This window comes from Phragmites australis, chromosome 1, assembly GCF_958298935.1.
Source record: "Phragmites australis chromosome 1, lpPhrAust1.1, whole genome shotgun sequence".
Lineage (NCBI taxonomy): Eukaryota > Viridiplantae > Streptophyta > Magnoliopsida > Poales > Poaceae > Phragmites > Phragmites australis.
Genome location: NC_084921.1, coordinates 31,431,033 through 31,456,129, shown reverse-complemented (window position 1 = coordinate 31,456,129; position 25,097 = coordinate 31,431,033). Strand labels below are relative to the sequence as shown.

At 44.6% G+C, this 25,097-nt stretch overlaps 1 protein-coding gene across 1 annotated transcript; it reads left to right on the top strand.

The window, feature by feature from the left end:
- Window positions 1–655: 655 nt before the first annotated feature.
- Window positions 656–2,954, top strand: LOC133915221 (pentatricopeptide repeat-containing protein At3g49240, mitochondrial-like). Its single transcript, XM_062358303.1, has one exon. It carries the CDS (start codon window positions 751–753, stop codon window positions 2,749–2,751), a length of 2,001 nt encoding a protein of 666 aa, XP_062214287.1. The 5' UTR covers window positions 656–750; the 3' UTR covers window positions 2,752–2,954.
- The last annotated feature ends 22,143 nt before the right edge of the window (window positions 2,955–25,097 follow it).

Here is a 25,097-nt window from a genome sequence, read left to right as displayed (position 1 = left end):
CTAATCACTTACTAATTCATATACTTAATTACCTTGGATGATCACTTTAAGTATTTTGGTGGCTTAGATGTCTTCTCAAATGTATATGGACTTCTCTAGACTCCAGCAGCATGTCACATCTTCAAATGATTGAGTGGAGATATATTTATAGTCTCAAACCCGCGAACTAGCCGTTAACCCAACGGTTTTAAAAAGTTGTTAACACCGAATAATCCGGTGAGAACAGTGGTACTAACACTGAATCATCCGGTGAGTTCATCTTCAAAAGCTAGCCGTTAGACTTCCACTCAAAGTCATCCTGAATACAGAACACTCCAAATTTTTGGAGCAACAGAACATTACTGTTTTGAATAGAGAAGGTATGAGTGGAAATTGAAGTTCGAAGTACTGTTCACCGAGATTACTGTTCATGTAATGTAGCTTACCGCCCCTCCAGAGGGTTGTAAACCCGCCACATAAAATGGCGGTAAGAGTCTGTGAGACTGCTTACCGCACTCTCAGGGGGCGGTAAGGGTTTAACTGCCTTATTAAAGGGCGGTATGCGTCTAATTTTGTAATTTTTTTTAGAAGAATCTATTTATTTAATTTTTTAATAATAAATATGAAAATAAAAAACTCTATAAAAATAACCTATCCCATCTGGAAATTCAGCCCGGCCCACGCTTCCGTCTTCTTCGCCGCCATTCCCCTTGTGAAAAAAATATCCCAAATCCCTAGCAAAACCCTCCTCGCTGCTCCGCCGCCGCCGCCATGGCGCTCTCGAAGCCCCTCCTCTCTCGCCTCCTCCCACTCCCCTTCCGAATCCGTCCCCACCTCCGCCTTCTCTACCTCTCCACCCCGACCCCGACCCCAACAAACCACGAGCAGGTCCCCGCCGACGCCGCCGCCGAGCGCCGCCGCCGCAAGCGCCGCCTCCGCGTGGAGCCCCCGCTCTCCCGGGGCCCGGCGCCACAGCGCGCCCCGGGGGCGCCCCGCCCTTCCGCCTCCAACCCCAACGCCCCCAAGCTCCCGGAGCCGGCCTCGGTGCTCACGGGGAAGCGCCTCGACCTCCACCGCCGCATCCTCGCGCTCGTTCGCGAGAACGACCTCGACGAGGCGGCGCTCCTCACCCGCCACTCCATCTACTCCAACTGCCGCCCCACCGTCTTCACCTGCAACGCCGTCCTCGCCTCGCTGCTCCGCCAGGCCCGTTACGCGGACCTCCTCTCGCTCCACCGCTTCGTCACGCAGGCCTCCGTCGCGCCCACCGTCGCCACCTACAACCTCCTCCTCCAGGCCTATTGCGACTGCCGCCGCCCCGACGTCGCGCTCGAGCACTTCCGCCTCCTACTCAAGGACGATTCCCCCGTGCTCCCATCCCCCACCACCTACCGCATCCTGACACGCTCCCTCGCCGAGAACGGCAAGCTTGACCAGGCGCTGGAGCTCAAGGATGGCATGCTCGAGCGCGGCCTTGTCGCGCCTGATCCCCAGGTGTACGCCTTCATCATGGGCGGGTTTGTCGATGCCGGGGATGGTGACAAGGCGGTCTCACTCTATGAGGAGCTGAAGGAGAAGCTCGGTGGAGGCCCGGTTCTCGATGGTGTGGTGTATGGTAACCTGATGAAAGGGTACTTCCTCAAGGGCATGGAGGCGGCAGCCATGGATTGCTATGCTGAGGTGCTTGGGGAGGGTTCTAAGGTGAGATTTGGCGCAGTGAGTTACAACATGGTGCTTGATGCGCTTGGGAGGAATGGGAGGTTGGAGGACGCACTCCGGCTGTTTGATAGAATGTGCAGTGAGCATGACCCACCCAGGAGGATTGCTGTGAACTTGGGGAGCTTTAATGTGATGGTTGATGCGTACTGCTGTGCTGAAAGGTTCCAGGATGCGGTCGAGGTGTTTGGGAAAATGGCTGAGAAGAGGTGTGGGCCAGATGCACTCTCGTACAATAATCTGATTGACTGGCTGGGGAAGAATGAACTTGTTCGGGAGGCGGAAGGATTGTACAAGGAGATGGGTGAGTGTGGTGTAAAACCTGATGAGTACACCTATGTCTTGCTCATTGAGTCCTGCTTTAAGGTTGATAGGGTGGATGATGCAGTTGGTTACTTCAACAAGATGTTTGATGCTGGCCTTAGGCCCAATGCAAATGCATTTAACAAAATTATAGGTGGCTTAATGAAGGTTGATAGGCTTGATGAGGCTCAGGGTTTCTTTGATATGATGCCAGAAAAGGAGGTCAAGCCAAACATTGCTAGCTATGAGTTGCTGTTGAGGGCATACATTGATGCTGCAAGGTTGGATGATGCGATAAAGATGGCAAAGGGTATTCTCTTGGATGAGAGTGTTATGTTTAGTGATGAAATGAAAGCACTCCTAGAGGGGGCTCTGGAGAAAGAGGGGAGAGATGGGGACATGACAAAGTTGCATGAAGATGTTGAGAGGGAGAAAGCGGAGGCGGCTGCACGTGCAGCTGAAGAGAAGGCCAGAGCAGAGGCTCTTGCTAAAGAAGAAGAGGAGAGGAAGAAGGCTGAGGCAAAGGCTAAGGAAGAAGCGGCTGCCAGGGCCAGCCGAGCAGCTATTGAGGCAGTGCTGGGTCGCAAGAGGGAAGCAGAAAGAGATGAATCAGCTGATGGAGCGAATGTTGAGGAGGCGCAGGTTGTTGAAACCACCAACGACACCACTGGTGTTGCAGGAGCACAGAAGGATGACGATGAGCTGAAAAAGCAAGAGTCCGATGAAGCCTCCACAGAGGTCGTAGCTTCGTAATTTTGAGGTTCCTTTCTGTCTCTACTGATTAGTTTCATTTCAGTAGTACGATTAGAAGAGCTTGTGAGGATGCTAGCTTGATGGTTTGGTTTGACCTCACATGTATTCAAGTTCCTACTGATTGTACGCTGCAATCTTGTGTACCACATGGCCCACATCTAGCTTTTTAGAGAGAAATATAAAGTTTCTTGGTTCCTGTGGTCCCTAAATTTATTATTGTATACTAGATAAATTATCCTTTTCACTCTTTGTTCTGCAAATGTAAAGGTATCACGTTTTCATTTACTGAAGATTTTCAAATGGGACCAAACATTGCCAATGCATGTTTCTGTTCACTTTTTTAACGTTCAGAAAAAGGAAACATTGAGGTTTCAGCAATTTAATGTTTTAAATGGATCTGGCGCTCCATAGAGCAGAACATGGGTTAAATGGGGGTCAACTCATAAGGTTAGGTGCTGTGGACAAGAGTCCAAGCTGTAGGAGCATTGCAGCGGCAACGTAGCAGTGGCAAGGAGACCAGAACATGGTAGAGTTGAGTATGCACGGGCATGGCAAAGATGACTGGGATGTAATAAGCCTTCTAATAGTTTTAATGGTTTGGTTTTTGTTTTGGGCAAGCTTTGATTGGGTGAAAATGGGCTGAAGCTGTCAATGGATTGGTTCGGTTTGGATTCCCGGTAGAAAGTAGAAACGGCTTGGGGTGGTTTGGTGTGGGCTTGACATTTTCGTTTTGAAACGGTTTCAACCCACGGGTTGAGGTACTGTTCGTAGTAAAGGCCAGCGAGTCCACTCCATCAGGCAAAACCCTCAGACTTCGCCACACCTACTGTCTCCGCTCTCCGGCTGATCCCAGCCTCCACCCCTGGTCCTCCACCTTGCGCTCTCCAGCTCCCCCTCCTCCATGGATCCGCCACTGTGGAGGCGGTGCCCATCAAGAAGCTGGAGGGAGAGAGGAGGTGATGGCGGATGCCAAGGGCAGTGACGCTGGGAGTGCGGCAGCCCCTGCTCTGATTTCTGAACAGCTCTGCACTAACTGTGAGGTGAGACCGTGAAAAAGAACCTGGAAATTGAATCATGTGTATTATGTTGTAAAATTGTTTTGGTTTGTCCATTGGGAATATGTCTGAGTGAAACTGGTCTAATTTTGTTGTCATTGCTAGTAGTTGGGTGTATGTTCTGCAGCATTTGCAAGTTGGGAATATAGATATAGTTCAGATTCTCAGCTTTTTTTTTTAGCTCAATCTGTTGGCTCATTACCTGCTGTTCAGTAACATTTTTGGTCAGTCTTATCGATGTTACTGCTGCAATTTTAGTACTAGAGGACTAAGTATCCCTATTCTTAACTGTCTCTAATACTTTATTTTGTTTGGAGATCAAATCATCAAATCCTAGAAAGCTGCTGCTTTTTGGTTCAATACATATTTATGAACCGTAAGCCCATTAGTTATGATTGCTCCTTTTTCAGTTTTTAAATTGTATACTTCAAGCATTGCTATGAGATATTGATGTTTAAACTGGCATACCACATAATGCTGGTCAGATACTGAAAACTAGGTTGATTGGCGCGCCTATGCGCGCCTATAGGATTTTAATGTTTGGTCAGAGCAAACGAAATAATATCTAGGTAATACGTATATGGTAATATTGTTTGAAATTAAGTAGATGAGTTAAGAAGCAGTCAATCTAACTCTTCGTATTTGTTACATAGTGAAGTTCGTTCTCTGCTTGATTTATTTCATCTATGTAAATCGAGCAAGATTGTTATGTGTAGTAGCAGATCGCGCCGATGAGGGCGAAGAGCGCCAGGCTGAGCCACCTGCCCTGCGCCAGCGCGTACGGCACGGACAGCATCCCAACGCCTGAAAGAAAGCGAAATCGATCAGGATAAAAACAGGTTGTGATGCATGCATGAATCGGCAAGAGTGGTGGACGTCGTGGCGTACCTAAGATCACGTTGCTGAAGTTGAGGCAGCTCCGCGAGAACGATGCGCCTCCATGTTTTCGATGTCGTCGCCGCCACCGTGCTGCTCAACGTCTTTGCCCAGGACGAGGAGGGGCTCCTCGAGAAGGCTCTCCTGCTTCCATTATCGGCGTGCACCCTTTGCTGACGGCAATATCAGGTTTCATTAGGCTTCCGTAACATATAAGATTGGACAGATCGATTTTTTTTAATCTAGAAGAGTTTACAAGAAGGTTTAATTAAGAGATAATCCGTGGATGATTCTGAAGCAAATCTTCCGTTAAAAAAGGAGATTGGGCGAAAAACAATGGTCCTCGCTCTCATGCCAGCGAAACTGTTTGTGAAAACAGAAAATTAGACAAATAAGGCCACTCCCACGGTGGATCTATCGGTTGGCCGCACGCCGTCGCGTTGCTACTGACTTCTTTCTCGTTGCACATTACTTCACCGGTGCGCCTCTCCTCTTCAGCCGTGCGCGCGTCTTCTTCATGGGCACTGCCGCAGATCAGCACGGCGGAGCAGCGCACGACCTCCGTCGCATGCGTGCGGTGCGAGCCAAGCCATGGCGGTGCCGTCTTGTCTTGCTGCCACATCTCCCTCTCCGTCTCTCTATCTCTCTTATGGCGGCGGCGCTCTCGCGCTTGGCCACTTCGCCGCTCGTGGTGGCTGTGTTGTTTTCGATCACGAGAATGAAATGGTCTAGGGTTTACCGGGGAAGAGATGGTGATGTGGTTTTGATCTAAGTGAAAATGTCGGCCACCGGATTCTAATGAGCGCGTAGCTCAGATATGTCCAACGGTTAAATGGGATGGAACAACATCTGATGGGCTGAAGGTGCGTTTGTGTTTTTGGGCAGCACTCTCAGACCATTTTCACGTGTTAAGGAAGTCGGGCCGAAATTGGCGCTGATGGGCCACACGCATAATAAGAGGTTGATGGGTTCTATTTGGGCCATTTGGGCTGATTAGCTCTTATTATTTTCAGTGCATTTTTATTATGTTTCATTTCTAGTTTTTTTAAGCACTGACTTAATAATGTTCATTGCCTAAATAATGATGTTTTGACTTATGTATTTTTTTTAATAATATCTAGTTATCCAAAATGGTGCAATTATTTTATGATAATTAAGGAATGCTCAAATTTAGTTAATGTTGGTTGACTTTAAGTGATTATTTTTTGCCTCTTATGATTAAGTTTGATTCAAATTAAAATGTAACCAACGAGAAATTTTGATTTGGAACTATAACCAAGTTTTGGGTATTAATGTACTTAGTATCGACTTTTTATGGTTGTATTTCGATCAAAGTTGTTTATGATCATGAATTGTCTGAATTTATTGCCCATTAATGATTTTTTTTATGTCCCTAGGCCATGCATGATTAATGGGCTCATTTTTGGCATAAGATTTAGGCTGGTCTTTTGGATACTTCTCACTTGTGACACAAAATAATATTTAGGAGTATTCCACCACGAATAACATTTTAGAACATTCCGGGAATAAGACAAGATGAGATTAATGAATTAAGCATTATGATTCTCAATTCCATATGAGTTTATGTTATTAATATTTATGTTTTTGTCGGTGGATGAACACCGCAAGCGGGGATTCTGAGAGACCTACTTTGAGATTCGGCCGGGGGGCTGATTCTGGATCTACCTCGTACACGGGGTTAATGCGAATGTATGAGACTTAGGCGGGACGAAAGATCGTCGGCTACTAGGAGTAAATGCACAAGGGATTTAGACAGGTTCGGGCCGCACGGAAGCGTAATACCCTACTCCTGTGTATCTGATGTGTTATTAATGCTCTTAGAATGCCTTTCTCTGGATCTTTATGTTACAAGGTTTTTTGTCTCTTGTTGGCTTGTCTTCACTTCAGCTTCACGTGAACTTAGCCTGTCTTTCTACAAAGTGCTCCCCTCCTTTTATCTACCAGGAGGAGGCCCTCCGGGGTGTGCCCAGAACGGGGGCACAAGTTCCTGTAAACCATAAATGAAAAACAACCATCATGGGTCTACAGTTTGATGTTACAGGTGTTGAAAATGGGCCCTTCGGTCGGTTCCGTCCGTCATTACGTCTCAACTTTAACAGGTGTAGGGGGGCCCACCGGCCAGCCACTGAGTATCCTCTCATGCCCGTCCGGTCAGAGTAGATCTGACACGGTCTGATGCAACAGGGTGACAGGCGATACGCCTCGAGCCCATCGACGATATCTTCAAGCCGTATTTCTCCTTGGGCCCCGCGAAGGATAGGCAATGGGACTCGTCGCATTAATTGTGCCCACGCCTCCCTGCCAGGCGGTGGCAGGGACTGACGTACTCAGTACGACAGGCGTGGGGGGGGGGAGTGGTTGGATATGACCAGCCACACTCCCCCTTAAATGCAGCATCGGGCCTCCCACCGATTGACACCTCATCGTGGAGCTCTTGCGGGGTCCACCGGTAAGGGGCTTCTTAGGTCCTCGGGGAACTCTGGGTACTCGGGGACCAACTATTCTTGGCCTCGAGCACCCCCTCCCGGATCTGGCTCTTCTCGGATCCTCGGAGAACTCTAGGTACTCAGAGACCAACTGTTCTTGGCTCCGAGCACCCACTCCAAGACTTGGCTCTTCTCGGGTCCTCGGGGAACTCTGGGTACTCGGGGACCAACTGTTCTTGGCCCTGAGCACCCTCTCCCGGATCTGGCTTTTCTCGGACACTCGGGGAGATGGTGCCCGAGGGATGGCGCCATGTGGCACTGCGCTGTCCTGGCCTCGGGACTCGGGAACCTCCGGTTCCTATATCACCGACAGTTTTAATTTACCCTAAATTATGTGATCCTTTTTTATTATGTAATTTGATGTCTATTAATTGTTTAATGTTTACGCTTCCGCAATTAGATAATTGATGTATAATGCTCAATAATTTTGATCATGTGATTAAGTTTGTCTCTTCTTAATGTATTTGGCTTAGAGACTTAATTTGTTTTATGGTTATGGCTAATGACTATATATTGGCCAATGTCTTTTATTGTCATATGTCATAGAATCATGACTATCAAATAATTAAGCTATCTCTAATTAAGATAGAACCAACGAGAAGTTTTAGTTAGAGATTTGATGAATGTTTGGGGATTATGTTGTGGCACGTGAATACATTCTGACTAACACTGATTGTAGTCATTGTGTCATTCCTATAGTTTCTCTAATCAAAATGGAACTAGCGAGAAGTTTTGGTTAAAGATTTCATGTTGATTTAAGGATTATGTTTTATGGCTCATGGTTACAAACTGACTAACATTGTTTGTGGCCATTTGCCATCTCCATTAGTAAATCCAGTTATTTTTTGTTTTCTTCCATAAGGTGATGCAAAGTTAGACTATTGATTCTTTCCTCAACTCAGGTTCTTCTTCGCTTTTGCCCAACGGTGAATTGAATTAAAATTATTAAAGTTTGTCTTTAGCATGCTATTAATTTGAATAGTGTAGGGTTAATTTCATGGCAAATAATTATTCATAATTTTTGTAGATATTAAAGTAATGATCAGTGATATGCCCCTATTATCAATTTAGCCATAAGTTCTTCGGTTGTTTCTAGTACCCTAATAAGAAATAGAGTAATTTATTAGTATATTGTTCTTGAGGTTATGAATATTGATTACACACACAAACATAATGATAATGATTGGCTCCCTTTAGATAAGTATTTATAATTTAGACATTGATGAATATTCAATATTCTGATGACTAGTGGTAGAAATTTAAGCAAATGTCCCTTATGATCATAAAATTTAGAATCTAGGGGAGCAATCCTCCGATTAAATTATGATTACCTAGCAATAATGAAAAGGCATTATGAGGCTCCTCAAAATTTCTCGCCAGTACACTAATAATAAGAGTGCTCAAAGGTCAATGATCTAGGACATGAATATTTATTGGAGCCTTTCTAATTCACTTCATTACATTGTTCTTTTCTACGACAACAACGAAGAATACTATGGTATGGCTCATATTCTTATGGTCCTAAATGAGTCATCTCCTAATAAGTATAAGGATATATTCTATCGAAATGGAATAATACACTATAGGTTATGAGGTTCAGCTGTGACTTTACCAACTACTGCAACACGTTACCTTGGTGTGTTGTTCTGTTGAGTGTGGACTTATGTTGTTAGCCTTTCGATCAAGTGGGAGAATGTTGGTTGTGATCTCGGCTAACTGCCAACCACAAGAATAGGGCCACGGTTGACCGAGAGAGTGGTTGTGATCGGTCAGCCAATAACCGACTCAACGGGTTGGTCCCAGGTTGCACAAGCCTATAAGAAGGGGTCCTGACGCTACAAAAAGATGATGGGTTTTTGAGTTGGTGCGTTCAAGTTAGCTAGCCCTAGCTAAACACTCACTACGTGAAAAATAGACATGAGTGACGGTTCATACCCGTTATGGGTGACAGGTCTCGTACCCGTACCCGTCACCCTGAACGCGTCACTGATGACTAGTCATTGGTGATGGGTATGACGGGTCATAACCTCGACCCGTCACCTTTGAGCATCTCCTATGTGCTTTGGTGGCAGATATAAGTGACAGGTAAACTCTTCATCAGTCACTTATGTCTGTCACACATGTGTTGAGGGGAATATATAAGTAACAAGTAACCTAAATTACCCGTCACTTATATTTAACATAAGTAACGGGTAAATATGTTACCCATCACTTATGTTTATGTCGTCCTACTTCCTGGTTGCATCCTAGAGCGTAGCCAGGATTTTGCAACCGTCCTCTCCGTGCAAACAACAACAACACATCCAAATTATGTTATTAAGAATTTTATGTTATTAAGAAGATGTCAAGTGTGCTACCAAACACATGATATTGTGAAGCATTGATCCATAATCAAATTATTGATATCCGGCCTATAAGAATTAAGTATCATATTTAATATATAAGTTTATGCATCATGTTTAGTTTAATGATTCCCTATTAAAGGCTGTCTCAAAGTTAGTGCTGGTATAAGACATATATACAGCCTATACTTCTGGGAAAAATTGATATTTCAAACTTTGATTCTAGAAATAAAAAAGTTTGTTTTCCATTTTAAAAGTGCACATGATGACAAGTGAAAATAACTTCACATTTAGGACCATAAGAATATGAGTCATCTCCCAATAACTATAAGGATATATTCTATGGAAATTGATTAATACACTATAGGCTGTGAGGTTCAGCGATGACTTTACCAACTACCATAACATGTTACCATGGTGTGTTGTTCTGTTGAGTGTGAACATAAGTTTTTAGCCTTTCGATCAAGTGGGAGAATGTTGGTTGTGATCTCGGCCAACTGCCAACCACAAGAATAGGGCCACGGTTGACCGAGAGAGTGGTTGTGATCGGTCAGCTAATAATCGACTCAATGGCTTCGTCCCAAGTTGCACGAGCCTATAAGAAAGGGTCCTAACGGTACAAAAACAATGATGGGTTTTTAAGTTGGTGCATTTAGGTTAGCTAGCCCTAACTAAACCTTCACTACATGAAAAATAGACATAGGTGACAAGTCATACCCGTCATTGGTGATGGGTTCCGTATCCGTCACCATAAACGCTTCACTGATGACTAGTCATTGATGATGGGTATGATGCGCCATAACCCTTAAGCGTCTCCCATGTGCTTTAGTGGCAAACATAAGTGACGGGTAAACTCTTGACCCATCACTTATGTCACAATATAAGTAACGGGTAACTTGGTTTCATGTCATTTATGTCTGTCATACATGTGATGGGGGGAATACATAAGTGACGAGTAACCTAAATTACCCGTCACTTATATTTAACATAAGTGACAGGTAAATATGTTACCCGTCACTTATATTTATGTTGTCCTGCTTCCTGGCTGCATCCTAGAGCGTAACTAGGATTTGGTAGTCGTCTTCTCCTTGCAAACAACAACAACACATCTAAATTTATAGCGACAAACACACTTATATAAGAACTCAGTTCATCACATAATCGCAAAGGTTACAAAGTTCCAAACTATTCATTACAGAATCACAAATGTTACAAAGTTTCGATCAACTCATATTACACAAGACATCAAAAACTAGGGATTCTATAGTGGAACTCATCGTGTGGGATGATGACTTTAGACACCATGGTCGAATCTCCAGGATTGCACTGTTGTCGAAAAAAAGTGTGTCAAATCCCTAGCATAATTTGACACAAAACCAATGTCATGTTACCATAAAATTAAACTAATTACTGAAATTAGTTACGAATCATCTCGTATTGAACTTACATCATGGATTTAAGATCATTCATCCGGAGCATGAGGAGCATGTTTCCGCATGAAGGAGCATGTTCCACGCAACATAGAATCCGTAGACGTTGCCTGGTGGTTGTTGGTGGCACCGCTGAACAGAACATTTAGCGTTAGATCAAAAGGAAAAAAAAACAGCAATAGAGAGTATTTGCTAATCTGTTTGGTAGCACTTACCGCGAACTCAGTCTTGTGTGTCAGTCTACGGCCATCTTTCTCGTTGTAGTCAGGTTGAGCTCGAAGGTACTTATTAAAAGCCCTGCATAAAAAGGGATCGATTAGAGAGCATTTGAATGTTAGAAAAGTTAAATATCTAAACTAAGCTAGGCAGAACTTAAGCATCCAGGAGTCCTTTTACAATGCTATAATGTAATGGCCTCAGGGTCAAGAAATGTGATGGAGTCCTTGTTCTTCTTTGTTTCTTTCATCAAGTGTCTACAGATAAGAACAAGTTAGACTCGAGACTTAGTGATATTAATTAATGAATCAAGTTTCAAGGGACTTACAATGTGAAGACTCGTAATAATGATATGTCAAGGCCATCAAGGATGAAGAGGTCGTATAAGTCATTGAAACCCACAATGAAGTAGCCATCATCTTTACTTAAGAAGTGTCATCATTTGTACCATCGTTTGTCCCGCCATTGCTAGGCCATCTACCATCATCATGGGCTTACCATATTTGAATTTCATGTAGGTACTACTCCATGTTCCTCCAATGTCCATAGCCTTCTTCACCAGTACAATGGCCTTCGACATATCCGGTAGATGCTTCTTAGAGCCTTTCTTCTTGATCTTCCTTTTGTTCTTCTTTGGGCTCTCTGGGTGAGAATGAATTGGATCTAGAGGAGAGGCTGTTAGATGCGGAGGAGAAGGCAGTGAAGCCAGCTTCTCTGGAGGAGGAAGCTGCCTTCTCTGAGAGTGAGGGGCGCAACGGCAGTGCACTTGAAGCTCGTCCAAATTGGGATGCACTGTAGACCACGATGTCGCCCCTCTTCCACTTGATCCTTTGACGAAGAGCTTCACTCAGAGTTATGACTTCATCATTCAGAGGGGAGCTCCAACACGTGATTGGTGGCATTGCTATGTACCATGTCCACTGTAACCATGGAATAGCCCGCACGTATCGGGACCGTATGTAAGATACGGACGCCTGGAAGCACCTGGCCCCTTGAAACCTCGATGTGATACCCGCCATGCCTAATTACAAGGCTGTAGGGCGTGGACCCTTCTAGCAGGTCAGTCATATCTGGCTCAATTATGACAGCAGATACTTGTTGCTCGACCTACTTGGAGGTGCAGCTACTCTTCCCTGCAGCTTCGGGGCTAGCTTCGTGTGGTATGGAAATATGTATTCCCTATGATGCAAGCCGCCACATGATGCTTGCATAAACTTTTTAGGTGATGTCCCATGTAATTACATCCACATCCACTGTAGACCCCTTCCTCTTCTTGTACATCCTAATATCTTCGGGAAAGCCATATTTCTAGCCCTGGGAACTTGATACACCTCATACTTGACCTAGGTGCTCCAGGTTTCCCAGTGCTGTTGTGAGAACATCATGTTCCCGAGCCCCGGTGAAAGAGCCTTGGCTGGCTAAGGCTACCTTTTCTTTGACTTTTTCTGCGACTGCCTGTGTTTCGCTGTTTCTGAATGTGATTTCCCCACTTTCGGACAACTCACCGCTTGCACGAAAATATGACTGCGATCGTCCTGGAAATTGGAACCATGGATTCTCGTGGCCTTCTTTGGCTAATTTTTCATCCTGTGCCTACCATTTTGCCCTTTTTCTAGCATACCCAGTTGCACCGGTCATGTGGTTATGCTTGTTCCTAGCCCGAAGCTGCTTCTTCTCCTCACTCTCCATTTTGAACTGCTTAGAGTTCTTCATCTAAACAAAAGCATCCCAATCTTCCTCTTTTAAGTGCTTGTAGCTATCGAAGGGTGCCACCCCTTCAGTCGAGTACTAATTCATAAGCTTGCTCTTAAAGCTTCAATGAAGTTTCACGATCGATTTCATTGCTGTGTTGGCCACGGTGAACGTTTGATGCTCACTCATGTTTCCAGGGTACTCCAGATACTCCTTGACAACATTATCGAACAAGTCCCTCTTTGCTTCGTCACTGAGGTCATCGAACTTAGTCGTTATCGGCACCCTCTCCCGAGCAATGACCCCTGCGACCCTCCAGAATCTATTCAGGGCCTTTTTATCTGTAGGTAGCCCACATCATCGATTCTCATGACGGTAACCTTGTCCCTCAGCCACTATGTTTGTGTCCTTGGCTTTTGGGCTCATGCACCACTATTAGCTGTCTATCTTGAGACTACGCTTTCGCCATCTAGAGAGAAAACAAGGGGAGTTGATATAAATAAAAAATATTCTTCTATTCAACAAGTATAAACTGCATTGACTCATATCAATACCTCTTTGGTGGGATTGTATTCTTCATCACTTGCCCGACATTGGCTCTCCTGCTCACATAGAATAGGGTTTGGGCTGTGATACTGGCTTTCGCTGTGCTGGAGGAGGACGACTGGTGTGGGTTTAGGCTCTTATCCACCCCATCCTGTGCTGGGGCGGCCTCTAATGCTAGCATTATCTGTGCTTTTGGTTTCTCAAGGGTGACAATCCTCTTCTATCCCATGGAAATCAAGTGTAGTATATTTTGTTCTCAATAGGAGAAAGAAAAGGAATCAAGGTTACTACAAACTGCTCATATTACTAAACTTGCACCTTAAGATGTCATCGCTCAAAAGAGGTGGCGGGAAAACACAAATAGATAAGCCGAGTCAAGAAGTTGTGGTATTTGCAATCTTGCTATCCTAAGAATCATAGTGGTTGGGCCTTGCCATGGTAATTCAAAGATTAGCTATGATAGGTAGCCGAATCAGAGCTCGCAGAAAATTGTATCAACTAGCTCCAAAACTATAAAAGTTTGCTCCTAAGCTGATCTCTAATCAAATCGCAAATTGAACAAGAAAATGAGATCACACCTAGATAAAAATCCTAAGCACAAATTCTCTAAAAATTCTATTACTTCCTGGACACGGCTACTGAGCAGGCGCTTGAGCACTAGAAAAAGAATCAAGCACCTGTATACCACAAGACTAGCAGAACAACAGACCTCTATTACTGAATCAATAATATATACTACTCTTCCATAACTCAATCAACCATATCTAACCCAAATTATAGACAACAATAACACCGACCAACAGGAATCAAAGTGTGAAAACAGCTACTGCCTAGATTATCCAATAATCAAAGAACTACTCAAGATCTCATCTACTGTACTCAACTTGCTAGTTCAATTTTCAATGTACTTGATCATCATTGAGCTAAAGAATGTACAACCGTGTTGTTTAGTGTAAAAAGAATAAAAACTCATAGTGAAAACCGAGACTATCAACAATGGAATCGCCTCATGCCACTCCAATCGATTATACTTATACTTATACATATACTTACTGTTGATATTTATGGATATCAGGGTATGGTGTTAGCTCATCACAAAAATGGAATCCCCTCCTGCCACTCCAATCATAATGGCCAGATCATATGGCATGAAGTGTTTAAGTCCTTTCAGGAACCATGCTCAACCCAAGTAAAACCAACATCATTTTCCAACCCTTTCTCCTTCATCACCTCCTGCAGCTGGTCAACCTCTTCCCATAAGCCAGCCCTTGTGTACAAATTTGACAGCTCTAATTCAATTACCTTCTGAGCTGCCATTCTCCTGACCTCAACATATCCATAATCCTAGCAAGCATTGATCAGTGCACCCCATGTAGACACGCCGATCACAGTTTCATAGATAGGGGAGGAGATGGAGGGGGAGGAGCGGGGGCGTACACGATAGAGATGGGGGTGGGCAGGCACCGGGCTCAACGGAGATGTATGGTGGACACCGAGCTCGACAGAGATGCGGGGTGGAAGCTCCTGGCGACTGTGGTAGGCCCAGGGATGACGGTGCTGGTCCGAGTGTGGTGGGGCTCCGACGGGGGCAGAGAGGGTTCGCAGGTGACGACGGTGATGGGCTCAGTGATGACGACGATTGGCTTAGTGGAGGGCGACAGTGACGGCGAACCCTAGCGCATGCAAGCAAAAAGACTTAGGCAAAATGAGAGTGCGCGCACGCGGGGACTAGCTAGGGTTATATACATACAAGTCATAGGTGACGAGTGATAAATATCACCAGTCACCTATGAGTATCACCTATAACTTATTGTAAGTAAAATGTGATAGGTTAAGAATATCACCCGTAACCTTTTACTTTGACTCGGACTGTACATATAAGTCATAGGTGACGGATTATGTTATTTACCCATCACCTATTAGTTATAAAAGTGACGGGTTAATAATATCACCTGTCACATTTTAGAAATTCAAATAACATGAAGCCTAAAATTCAAATTTAACATTAATACTACAAATTCAAATAACTTGACATTAATATTTAACACTCAAATTCAAATTTGCCGATTTCGTGCTTTCTTGATATGGATCCCTTCGTTATATCGAAGTGCAGGTATGGAGCTTGCTTAGTCGGTGAAAGGCGTGGCACGATTGTAGTAGCAAAAGGGGGGATTTCATCGAATTGATTGAACTCCTTCTCATCAATGATGTTTGCAACTCCAACGATGCATCTTTTTCCAGCGAGAACCACATGGTATTTCTTCTTTGTTCTGTCAGTCACATAAAAGACTTGGCGAACATCTTTAGCGAGTACGAAGGTTTCAGACTTGTATCCAAAATGTTTGAGATCAACGCTAGTGAATCCATACTTGTCATTAGTGACGTCCTTTGCCCCATTTACCCAATGGCACCGAAGGAGGGCTACATTGAATCTCATGTAGTTCAGCTCCCATATCTCCTCTATTTGACCGTAGTATGTGCCCCTCTATATGTCGTTATCATAAGCATCTATACGGACACCACTGTTCTGGTATATGCTCTTCTAATTTTGGGCAACCATATAAAATGTGTATATATTTATATCGTACCTTTGATATGTCATAATTGTGTATATAGAGTCCGATACTAGTTTTTTATCAAAGCACTTGTAGGAGTACTCGATTGTCAGATTTGATCTCAAAACCATGTCGTGAACCTTCGCATATGTTGCCTTGAAACCCAAGCTTTGGTCTACCATATATTCTCTTCAAGTAGCATCTGCTTGTGCTCATCGACATATGAGCACACTTCACTCAATTGTTACAACACAAGGAAATGAGTTTGGTCGTAAGCCTTCAGATTAGAAGTTATTGCCATCTTCCCCCAAAACTCCCACACCTACGAGCCTCCCCTCATGGCGAGACTTAGGCACGCTAATTATGTTATTTTGGTCAATGTAATTAATAGAACACTCCAATGCATGCTCCATCGTGTAACCCTGCATGATGCATCCCTCAGAAAAGTCTCGATCCCTTACGTACGACTTGAGAACTCCCATATATCTCTCATATGGAAATATGTGATGCAGGAACACGAGACCAAGGTAGTGTATCTCCTTCACAAGGTGAGCAGTGAGATATACTATGATATCAAAAAAGGATGATGGGAAATACACCTCAATAATACATAGAGTCTCAAAGTATCTTCTTTCTAGCTCCTCCAACGAGTCTGGATCCAGCACCTTTTGTTCAATTGCATTGAAGAAAAAACATAGACTCAGGATAGCCTCGTGAACCTTTATTGGGAGGATATTCCTAATAGCTATCACAAGTAGTGACATCATCATCACATGGCAATCATGGGACTTCATCATGGCGAAATTCATTTTCAGCTCTTTCACCAAAACAAGTCTTTGATGTTAGACGAGTAACCAGAGGGAACTTTCACATTGTGCAAAAAGTCGCATAATTCTTTTTTCTCCTTCCTGGAGAGAGTGATAGCTGCTGGGGGTAGGTATTTTCCTTTGTCTGTAACTTGTGCATGGAGCTTCGCCCTTAAGCCCGTTTCTTCAAGGTCAGCTCATGCGTTTTCTTGATCATTTCCTTTTCCCTTAATTTAGAGCAATGCACTGATCAGACTCTCACATATATTCTTCTTTATATGCATGTTGTCGATAGAGTGACAAACATCTAATTTTTTCCAATACTCTAGATAGAATAGTATTGATTTTTTGTTCCACATTCCTAACTGTTCATCATCCTTAGAGGATTCTTTTCACTTGCCACGGACAACAGGGATATTCTTAACCTAATTGTAGACATCTTTCCCGCTGAAATGCCTTGGAGGTAATGATTTCCCCTTGTGCCATCGAACTATTTGTCCATGTTTCGATACGGGTGCTTTCTGGGAAGGAAATGTTGATGCCGTATATACACTATTTTCTTTGAGTTGTTTAACCACAAACTGCATGTGTCATCTAAACAATGGGGGCAAGCTTCACCTTTTCTTTTGCTCCGACCTGACAAGTTATGTAGTATTAGAAAATCATTGATGGTGACAAACAACATAGCATGCAAGGTAAAGTACTCTTGCTTGTACTGATCCCAAACCTCTATACCTTCCGACTAGAGTTTCTTAAGATCATCAACTAAAGGCCTAAGGTACACATCGATATCATTGCCAAGTTGTTTCGATCCTGATATCAAGATCAACAACATAATGTATTTCTGCTTGTTACAAAGCCAGAACGGAAGGTTGTAGATCGATAAAATAACATGCTAGGTGCTATGTGAGGTACTCATATTACCGAATGGATTCATGCCATCTGTGCTCATAGCAAACCTAATATTTCTCAATTCTTTGGTGAATCAACCAAATCTAAAATCAATGATTTACCACTGAGCGAAATCTGCCGGGTGTCGTATCATTATGTCGTTCTTATGACCTTCCTTATGCCAACGCACCAATTAGGCCTCCTTTCTATTGGAAAACAGACGCTTCAAATTGAGAATTACAGGAAAATACAACACTACCTTCCTAGGACCACCTTTACTTTTCTTGCCTCTGTCCCTGTCCCTACCATCATTTCTAAGTTTATATCGATGGGTTCCACACACGGGGCATTGATCCAGCTCTACATACTCTCCATGAAAGAAGATACAATCATGCTTATATGCATGTATTTTTTTTTCTATTTCTAGTCTTAAAGGATAAATTATCTTCTTCACATCGTAGATACCCTCAGGCACCAAGTTTCCCTCCGGTAGCATATCCCTTAGCAGATCCAATAATACTTTGAAACTCTTGTCAGTCCAACCATGGGTTTTCTTTAGCTGTAGAAGCTTTAGGGTCCCAAATATCCGCATGTACTTCTCCTTACAGTTGGGATAAAGGGACATATTGGAATCCCGCATAAATTTTCTGGAATTTAGCAAACTCACCATTGTTATACTCATCATGCCGCTCGATATCCAGCACCATTTGGTCCACATTCTCTACAAAATTCTAGAGATTATTATCATTCAAACCTAATATGTCATCATCCCTGAGATCATGATCCATTTCACCGGGTGTAAGTCCTTGATCCACACTGTCGGCATTAAGGGTCTGATCCATCTCTCCCTCGTTAAGACCTTCCTCTCCATGTTTGTTCCAACATATGTAATTCTTTTTAAATCCACACATGACCAAGTGTGCATAGATATTGTCTGGTTTCAAAAACTTCTTTTCATTCCTATAGTCGTGACATGGACAATACATTGCCGTTTTACCACGATCTTTCATATCCGCCAAGGCAGCATTCATGAAATGCTTCACCCCGCTCAGGTACTCCGGATAAAGTCCAGATCTCGAGGTACATTTAACTTTTGCCCATCATCTACAATTAATGTAAAATTATTTATTCTTCATTAATAATTACCTTAATTTTATGGTTAAATATGCAATTAAAAATTCCCTACAAATACACTAGATCTGTAGCATCTAATGGTAGATGGAGCAAATCTAATATCAAATCTAACATAAATACAACTCACTTGTACTAAGATTTTGGATAAAGATGCAAAATGACTGATTACAACTCAAAGCACAACAAATTTAACAAATATGGATTGGAGGAGGAGGAAAGGGGGAGATGCAAACCTTGAAAGACCTAGCACCAATTCAAACTTTAAATCAACAAGATATTATAAAATCTTTAGCTGATCCGGTGAAAATCGCCAACACTGTGCGGATGGAACTGTTGAGTAACTGTTCACCCGTACGGTGGCTTGCCAGGTTTTAAAATAGATCTAAGTAATAAGTAACGGGTGATAATAATACCCTTCACTTATTATTTGTTATAAGTGACGGGTCATATTACGACCCATCACTTATGACTAGTCCAGGGAGACCTGTCATCTTTACCAAGTCATAAGTGACGGGTCGTAACATGACCTATCATTTATAATTGGTGCAGGGAGATCTGTCACTTATGACTAAGTTATAAGTGACGGGTTTAGTCATTACCCGTCACTAATGTTATAGGTGACGTGTAATATTAGGACCCGTCAGCTATTACCTGTTATATGTGATCGGTAAATACTCGATCCCGACCTGATGTGACATAAGTGACGGGTCATGTATGTCTCTTTCATCCGTTTTTCACTTAGTGCGTACCAATAAAGAGGTGGCTCGAAGTGACTTAAAGGCCAAGCTGATTGCCGGCTGTCTGTGCCGACGATCTCCCTGTCCATGACACTGCAAGATGGACAAGCAGGCACAAGTTCTTCGCAACCTATCGGGACATCTTCTAATCAGGTCAGTAATAATCCTTAGTATTCATATTCATTAGGCTAATGGTCCTATCGAATTAACTAAAGTTTAGCTCTAACGCCAAGGGACGTGCTTCAGAGCAGTGTGACGTGGTTTTGTACTATGAGATCTGCAACAAGAAGGATCATTTTCCTACTAAGTGTCTGCTGCAACGACTCCCAAAGCTGAATGCGACGTCGTTCAGGTTCAGAGGCGACAAATTGGGTTTCTTCCCAATTTCTAATACCGGACACTAAGAAGTTGAGCCTAAGGTGACTCCAACAGCTATCGTTATAGTATCAGATGGCCACGTATCACCTGAGGTAATTCAGGATGAATTACGAGACCTTATACGATCTGACTGGAACTGGGAAGTGATCCTCTAAGGGGCAAATGATTATCTTGTGGTTTTTTCGATATTAGAGGAGCTTTGCAAGATAGTTAAAGTAGAATTTTGGCTCAAGACACACTGGGTAACACTCTCTTTTAGAGAATGGTTGTCATCTGATGTACCTTCTCATTACCACTCAATAATGTTTGGGTGCACATAACCAGAATACCACTTGCATATCAGGAATACCACTTGCATACCAGCACTACTTGGTCATTAGGACTGCGTAGCATAGTTCGCATGCAGGTGACTTTGATGGATGCTAAATTGTTGCCAATCAAAACATACATAGTTTTTGGCCTAGAGGGGCTTGAAATCAAGATTCGAACTTTGTCGTTGATGACGGTTCGAGTCAGCATCAAATGCAAGGAGATTTCAATGAGGATGATGATGACCTCCTCGATGATGATGATGACCACAACAACGGCCAAGACAAACAGTTCAAAAAAAAGAAGAGGAATGAGCTATCCTTACCAGAACACAAAGAAAAAACACTGAATCTATGCAGGTGGACATAAATACATTGGTGCGTTCGCAGATACCACTGCATGCTTTACAGACGGACAGGATGAGTACCACGCCAGTACTGCATCCATCCTTGGATTGGATTGCAGTGACACTGCTTAGTCCCCGGAGGCGCACTTCATCTGTTCATGGGGTGGCCGGCGCTGCGGCTGGGAGACGACCGTCGTGCCAGCCTGTGCACCTGACTCGGCATCGGTCCCCGACGATCAGAACGGTGAGGCCAAGGCGAAAATTGTCAGGCCTCGCGAGGAGACCCGTGGCCCATCCTCCAGGTGTGAAGGGCGGCTGGCTGGCGCAATTGGTGCATCACGCTCAAGGAGCGTGGCTGGTGTGGGTCGGACCGGCTCGATCAGCCCGTGTACCGGCGACGTCGCGGAGGGGATGCAAGTCAAAAATACTAGCATGACGACGCGGCAGAGCGCAACCGGCGAGATCGTCGGCCCGGACTGCGTGGTCGGTAGCTTGTCTAGGCCTGTCAATGCCAAGGCCGAAAGAAGCAATGAAGATGCTCGTGATCCGGAGGGCACGGCGAGGCGCAAGGTGACCATAATTCCCGGCCCGACCGGCGCGCCATGCATCCTGGACACGAATCCTGGAGGCCCGGAGGGCACGGGATCCTTCCAGCAAGGGGATTCAGCAGGGAAACAAGCACATGTTGTCCTAGACATGAACCTCGCCGACCATATTAGCGAAAATCCTGGTCTTGCCGGCTACGGGGCTATGTGTTTGATAATAAGATTAAGTATTTATAGTAGTCATTGCAGCGACGATTGATTTAATGGGCAACCAGATAAACAGTACCACGGTGGGATGCTTTCCGATAAGTGAACAGTAATCTTCAACCAGTGAACAGTTATTTCAGACCAGTGAATAGTGATTTCAGATTAGTAAATACGATCAGTGGTCATGACCAATGATCAAGCGACCAGTGATCATAGTTTGTTCTTGTAGTTGGTCTTCAAACAGATGTAAGAGTTGGTCGAATCTAAGAAGATCGAATTACATTAAAGTGTATTTGGTAGATATATTGGACTTTTACGTGTTCAAATAAGAAATTTATGTTTGTTATAGAAAATTTGGAGATCAAGTATGTGTAACCAAATCATATCTGTAAGTCTTGTTCGATTTGAATCAGGAGTGTCGATATCTTACGGCTAAGACCTGCTGCCCTTTAAATATGAGAGAGTCATAGTCGATTGAGGACATCAACCAATCGATCAAATACAATTTACATTATATTTCATCTTTTGCTTAGCTCATGTAGTCCTATTCTCTTTTCCCATATATATTGCTTCCTGTTCTTATCTCGACAATCAAGAACAAACTGTCGGTTACCCGCACCAACGGGGTCCCTTCCGAGCGTAGGTGACGAAGAAGGTCCGACGATGCAACGTCACGACCAAAGTATCCTGGATGCTGCTCGCCGGATATTGCACATGAGGTACTCGATGTATTAACGTGCCACGTTTTTCATCAACACTGTGATACTTCCGCACAACAGGACAGAGCCAGAGGGAGTGGCTCCATGGCGCATGGGGCCTGCAGTGACCAACGCACCAAGAGTGGCTCTTGATTCGGCTGTGACTGCCTGCAGCGAAGTGAGCTCGGGAGCTGCGGGCGACGAGCCTCCGGCCTGTTCTGCAGGACACAGAACAGGCTTACAGGCTTCTTTGGTGGAAACTCGGGATGAGACGAAGAAGACATTGCAGCTGTATGCGCGATGACTGGCAGCTAATCGCGAACAACGACAACACCCACGACAATTACAGTAGTGGCATCTACCACACGTGAGGCACTGAGGGTGGCGGCAACCGTGGGCAATGCAACGGCAAGGGACACGTCGCCACTGACGGTCGCAGTGCAGAAGTACTGCGCCGACGGCGACACCGAGTGCACACCGTCACGCACCACTCCTCTGTCGACTACAGGCAAGGAGGAGCTCCGCAGAAGCAGTCGTGCCAATGAGCCTCTAATCTCGAACGGGATCTCCGTGGCAGAGGACATGACGCTTGCGATGCGACGTGCGTCAGGGAGAAATCTAGATTTTCCAGATGAAGATAAAATGGACGAGGTCAGCATAAAAAATCCACCCTCGACATGCAATATGCCACATCTCCAATAGGTACGTATGTGGCCACCTCTAATTGTAATTGGTTTTTTTTTTCTAGCGATCGTATCATGTCGAATATTACAGATCTTGAAGTAACTATGGGTAGGAATGATGATGATATAGTGTTAGAGTAAGAAAATATCTTCTACAAATAAGTGCGGTGAAATCCTCCTTTAAAGAAAGGACTCAAGTTTGGAGATAAAGTGAAGAGAAAGGAATATTGATGTGTTTAATCCCAAGAGATTGACCTCTAGTCTGATGTTCATAGATCTGTATTTATAGTGTCATTCGGGATGTAAGTATACAAATAGACCCTTACAGAGAAAGCGATGCAAGTTACCGTCATATTATAGGGATTTACCGAATTACACAGTCCGTGTTCAGGCAGAATACATTTACCACTAACTAGAAGATATTATCTACTATAGCAAATACAGTGGTATAGGTGGCCCCAGAGGGTATGATACTCGACCGGTCATCAATTGCGGCACAGTGCCGCATTGTCCTGAATGTCAGGATGCCCACCACTTACACTAGCATTAAATACCTATCGCTTCCTTACAGGTGGAGGACGGCTCGTGGGTCCACTCTAGCTGATTTTCCTCAAGGCTTGATGGCTCACTCCCCGGGCTTCGGAGAGCTTGCCCATGCTCTAGAAGACTGGGGCTCTAGGAGGCTGGGGCTCTAGAGAGCTCTAGAGCCCTGAAACCCGAGAGGCATCCAAGGACTCGAGATTCACATGCATAGACTGATGGGGCTGAGGGTGTTAGAGGTCCTTAAAGACGGCCCCTAATAATCCCTTCCGGAGACCAGTAACTTTCCATGTCTTAAGAGACAGTGGTCGAAGAGGTTCACGGTCTTCGAAAGCCGGAGCTCCGATTGGGGATCCAGAGCCCAAGGGCTCCAAAGGAGCTCTTGATAGCGGCCCCTTAGTAATGTCTGCAGGCTGAGGTATTCCCCCCAACGGCACCTCTCATCCGCTGACCCTGAGGTACGGAGGGACGAGCAAATTTAGAAGGAACTAGCTCCAGCCCAGCACCATAGTCAATATATCCTACTATAGCTTCTCACCATTGAGGAGCCTCTCTGTGGTGACCGCGAGCGGCGATGGTGAAGCTTGATGGTGACAGTGTAATCTGGAGGAAACTTTGTGGTTGACAGGTACCCTGAAGGTGGGAGTCTATAACCCCCTTAACGGTTTACCACAATGAGGCCTGACGGAGTCACTGCGGTCTGAGGCTTATGCGGAGTAAGCCCTTCTACTCCCTTGATGGTTAGTCCTTTGGCTGCTTGCATCATGGTGAAGGTTGCTTGTGGTAGTGAGGTATTCTCCTCATTTTTTGGCCTAAGTAATGGATGACGTTCGGTAATGGTAGTGCGTTTGACAGGGTAATACGCATGTTTGCCTAGGGTCTTGTGCCCAAGACCCTCACATGCGCCAAAAGAGGCCTGAGCCATAAATGCGACAAGACGTGCACGTAAAAAACCAGGGAGCCACCGCAAGACGTCACCACATGGGTGCGGATTGACCCGGACTTGGCCATGGACCCCCTAGGGGATTAATTGGGAGTGCTGTGAAACAATGCCCGTGACAACTCTATTTTCCTCCCCTGGCGTGCGTAAGTCGTCGAAAATCGATTTTACGGTATAGGCGCTTTACTCAAGCCAACATTCTCGCTTCCGCTTCGCCCTGGCTATAAAAGCATGGGTTCATCTAGTTGATCCTTCACTGTGTAAGGGAGCGCCTCTTCTTGGCTTGAATATGGCATCCTCTTCCTCCTTATCGTCGGAGATGACAATGGTTTTGACTGGCTCATCGCTTCTGACATTAGCTCTGGTTCTGCCTGCTGTGGTGCCTCCGGGGTTGAGCGGTCCCACATGCATGCTTGCAAGGTTGGAGCTGGCGGCCATCAAGCTTCCATCTTTATAGAGGGAGCCGCCTCTTGCTGCTTTGCCTCAATCTCCTATCCAACCGGCCACTCCAATCGAGATTATCGATATCTCTAACGATGAAGGGTAGGTCCACTGGAATCTCCAGGAGAAGGAGATCGACAAGGAGGAGAAGGTGGAAGCGGAGAAGGAGGCATCTCAAGCGGGGAAGAAAAAGGCCAAGGAGGAGGGAAAGAAGGTCGCGAAGGATCTCTCTTCATTCTCGTCCTCGTCCTCTGATGGCTGGGGGCCAGCTACTGCATCAACTTCCACAGTGGTTAGGTGTAGATGAAGTGCATACACCACTATATGTGCTGCTGCTAGGGCTTGTGGTTTCCTTGATGATCACCTTGTATTCTTTCTCCCCCTATTATGCTCTCTCAGGTTTTGTTTCATTGTTTGTCACCCACTACGTGAAAAACAAACAAAGCAGATACGAAATTAGTGACGGTTCGTA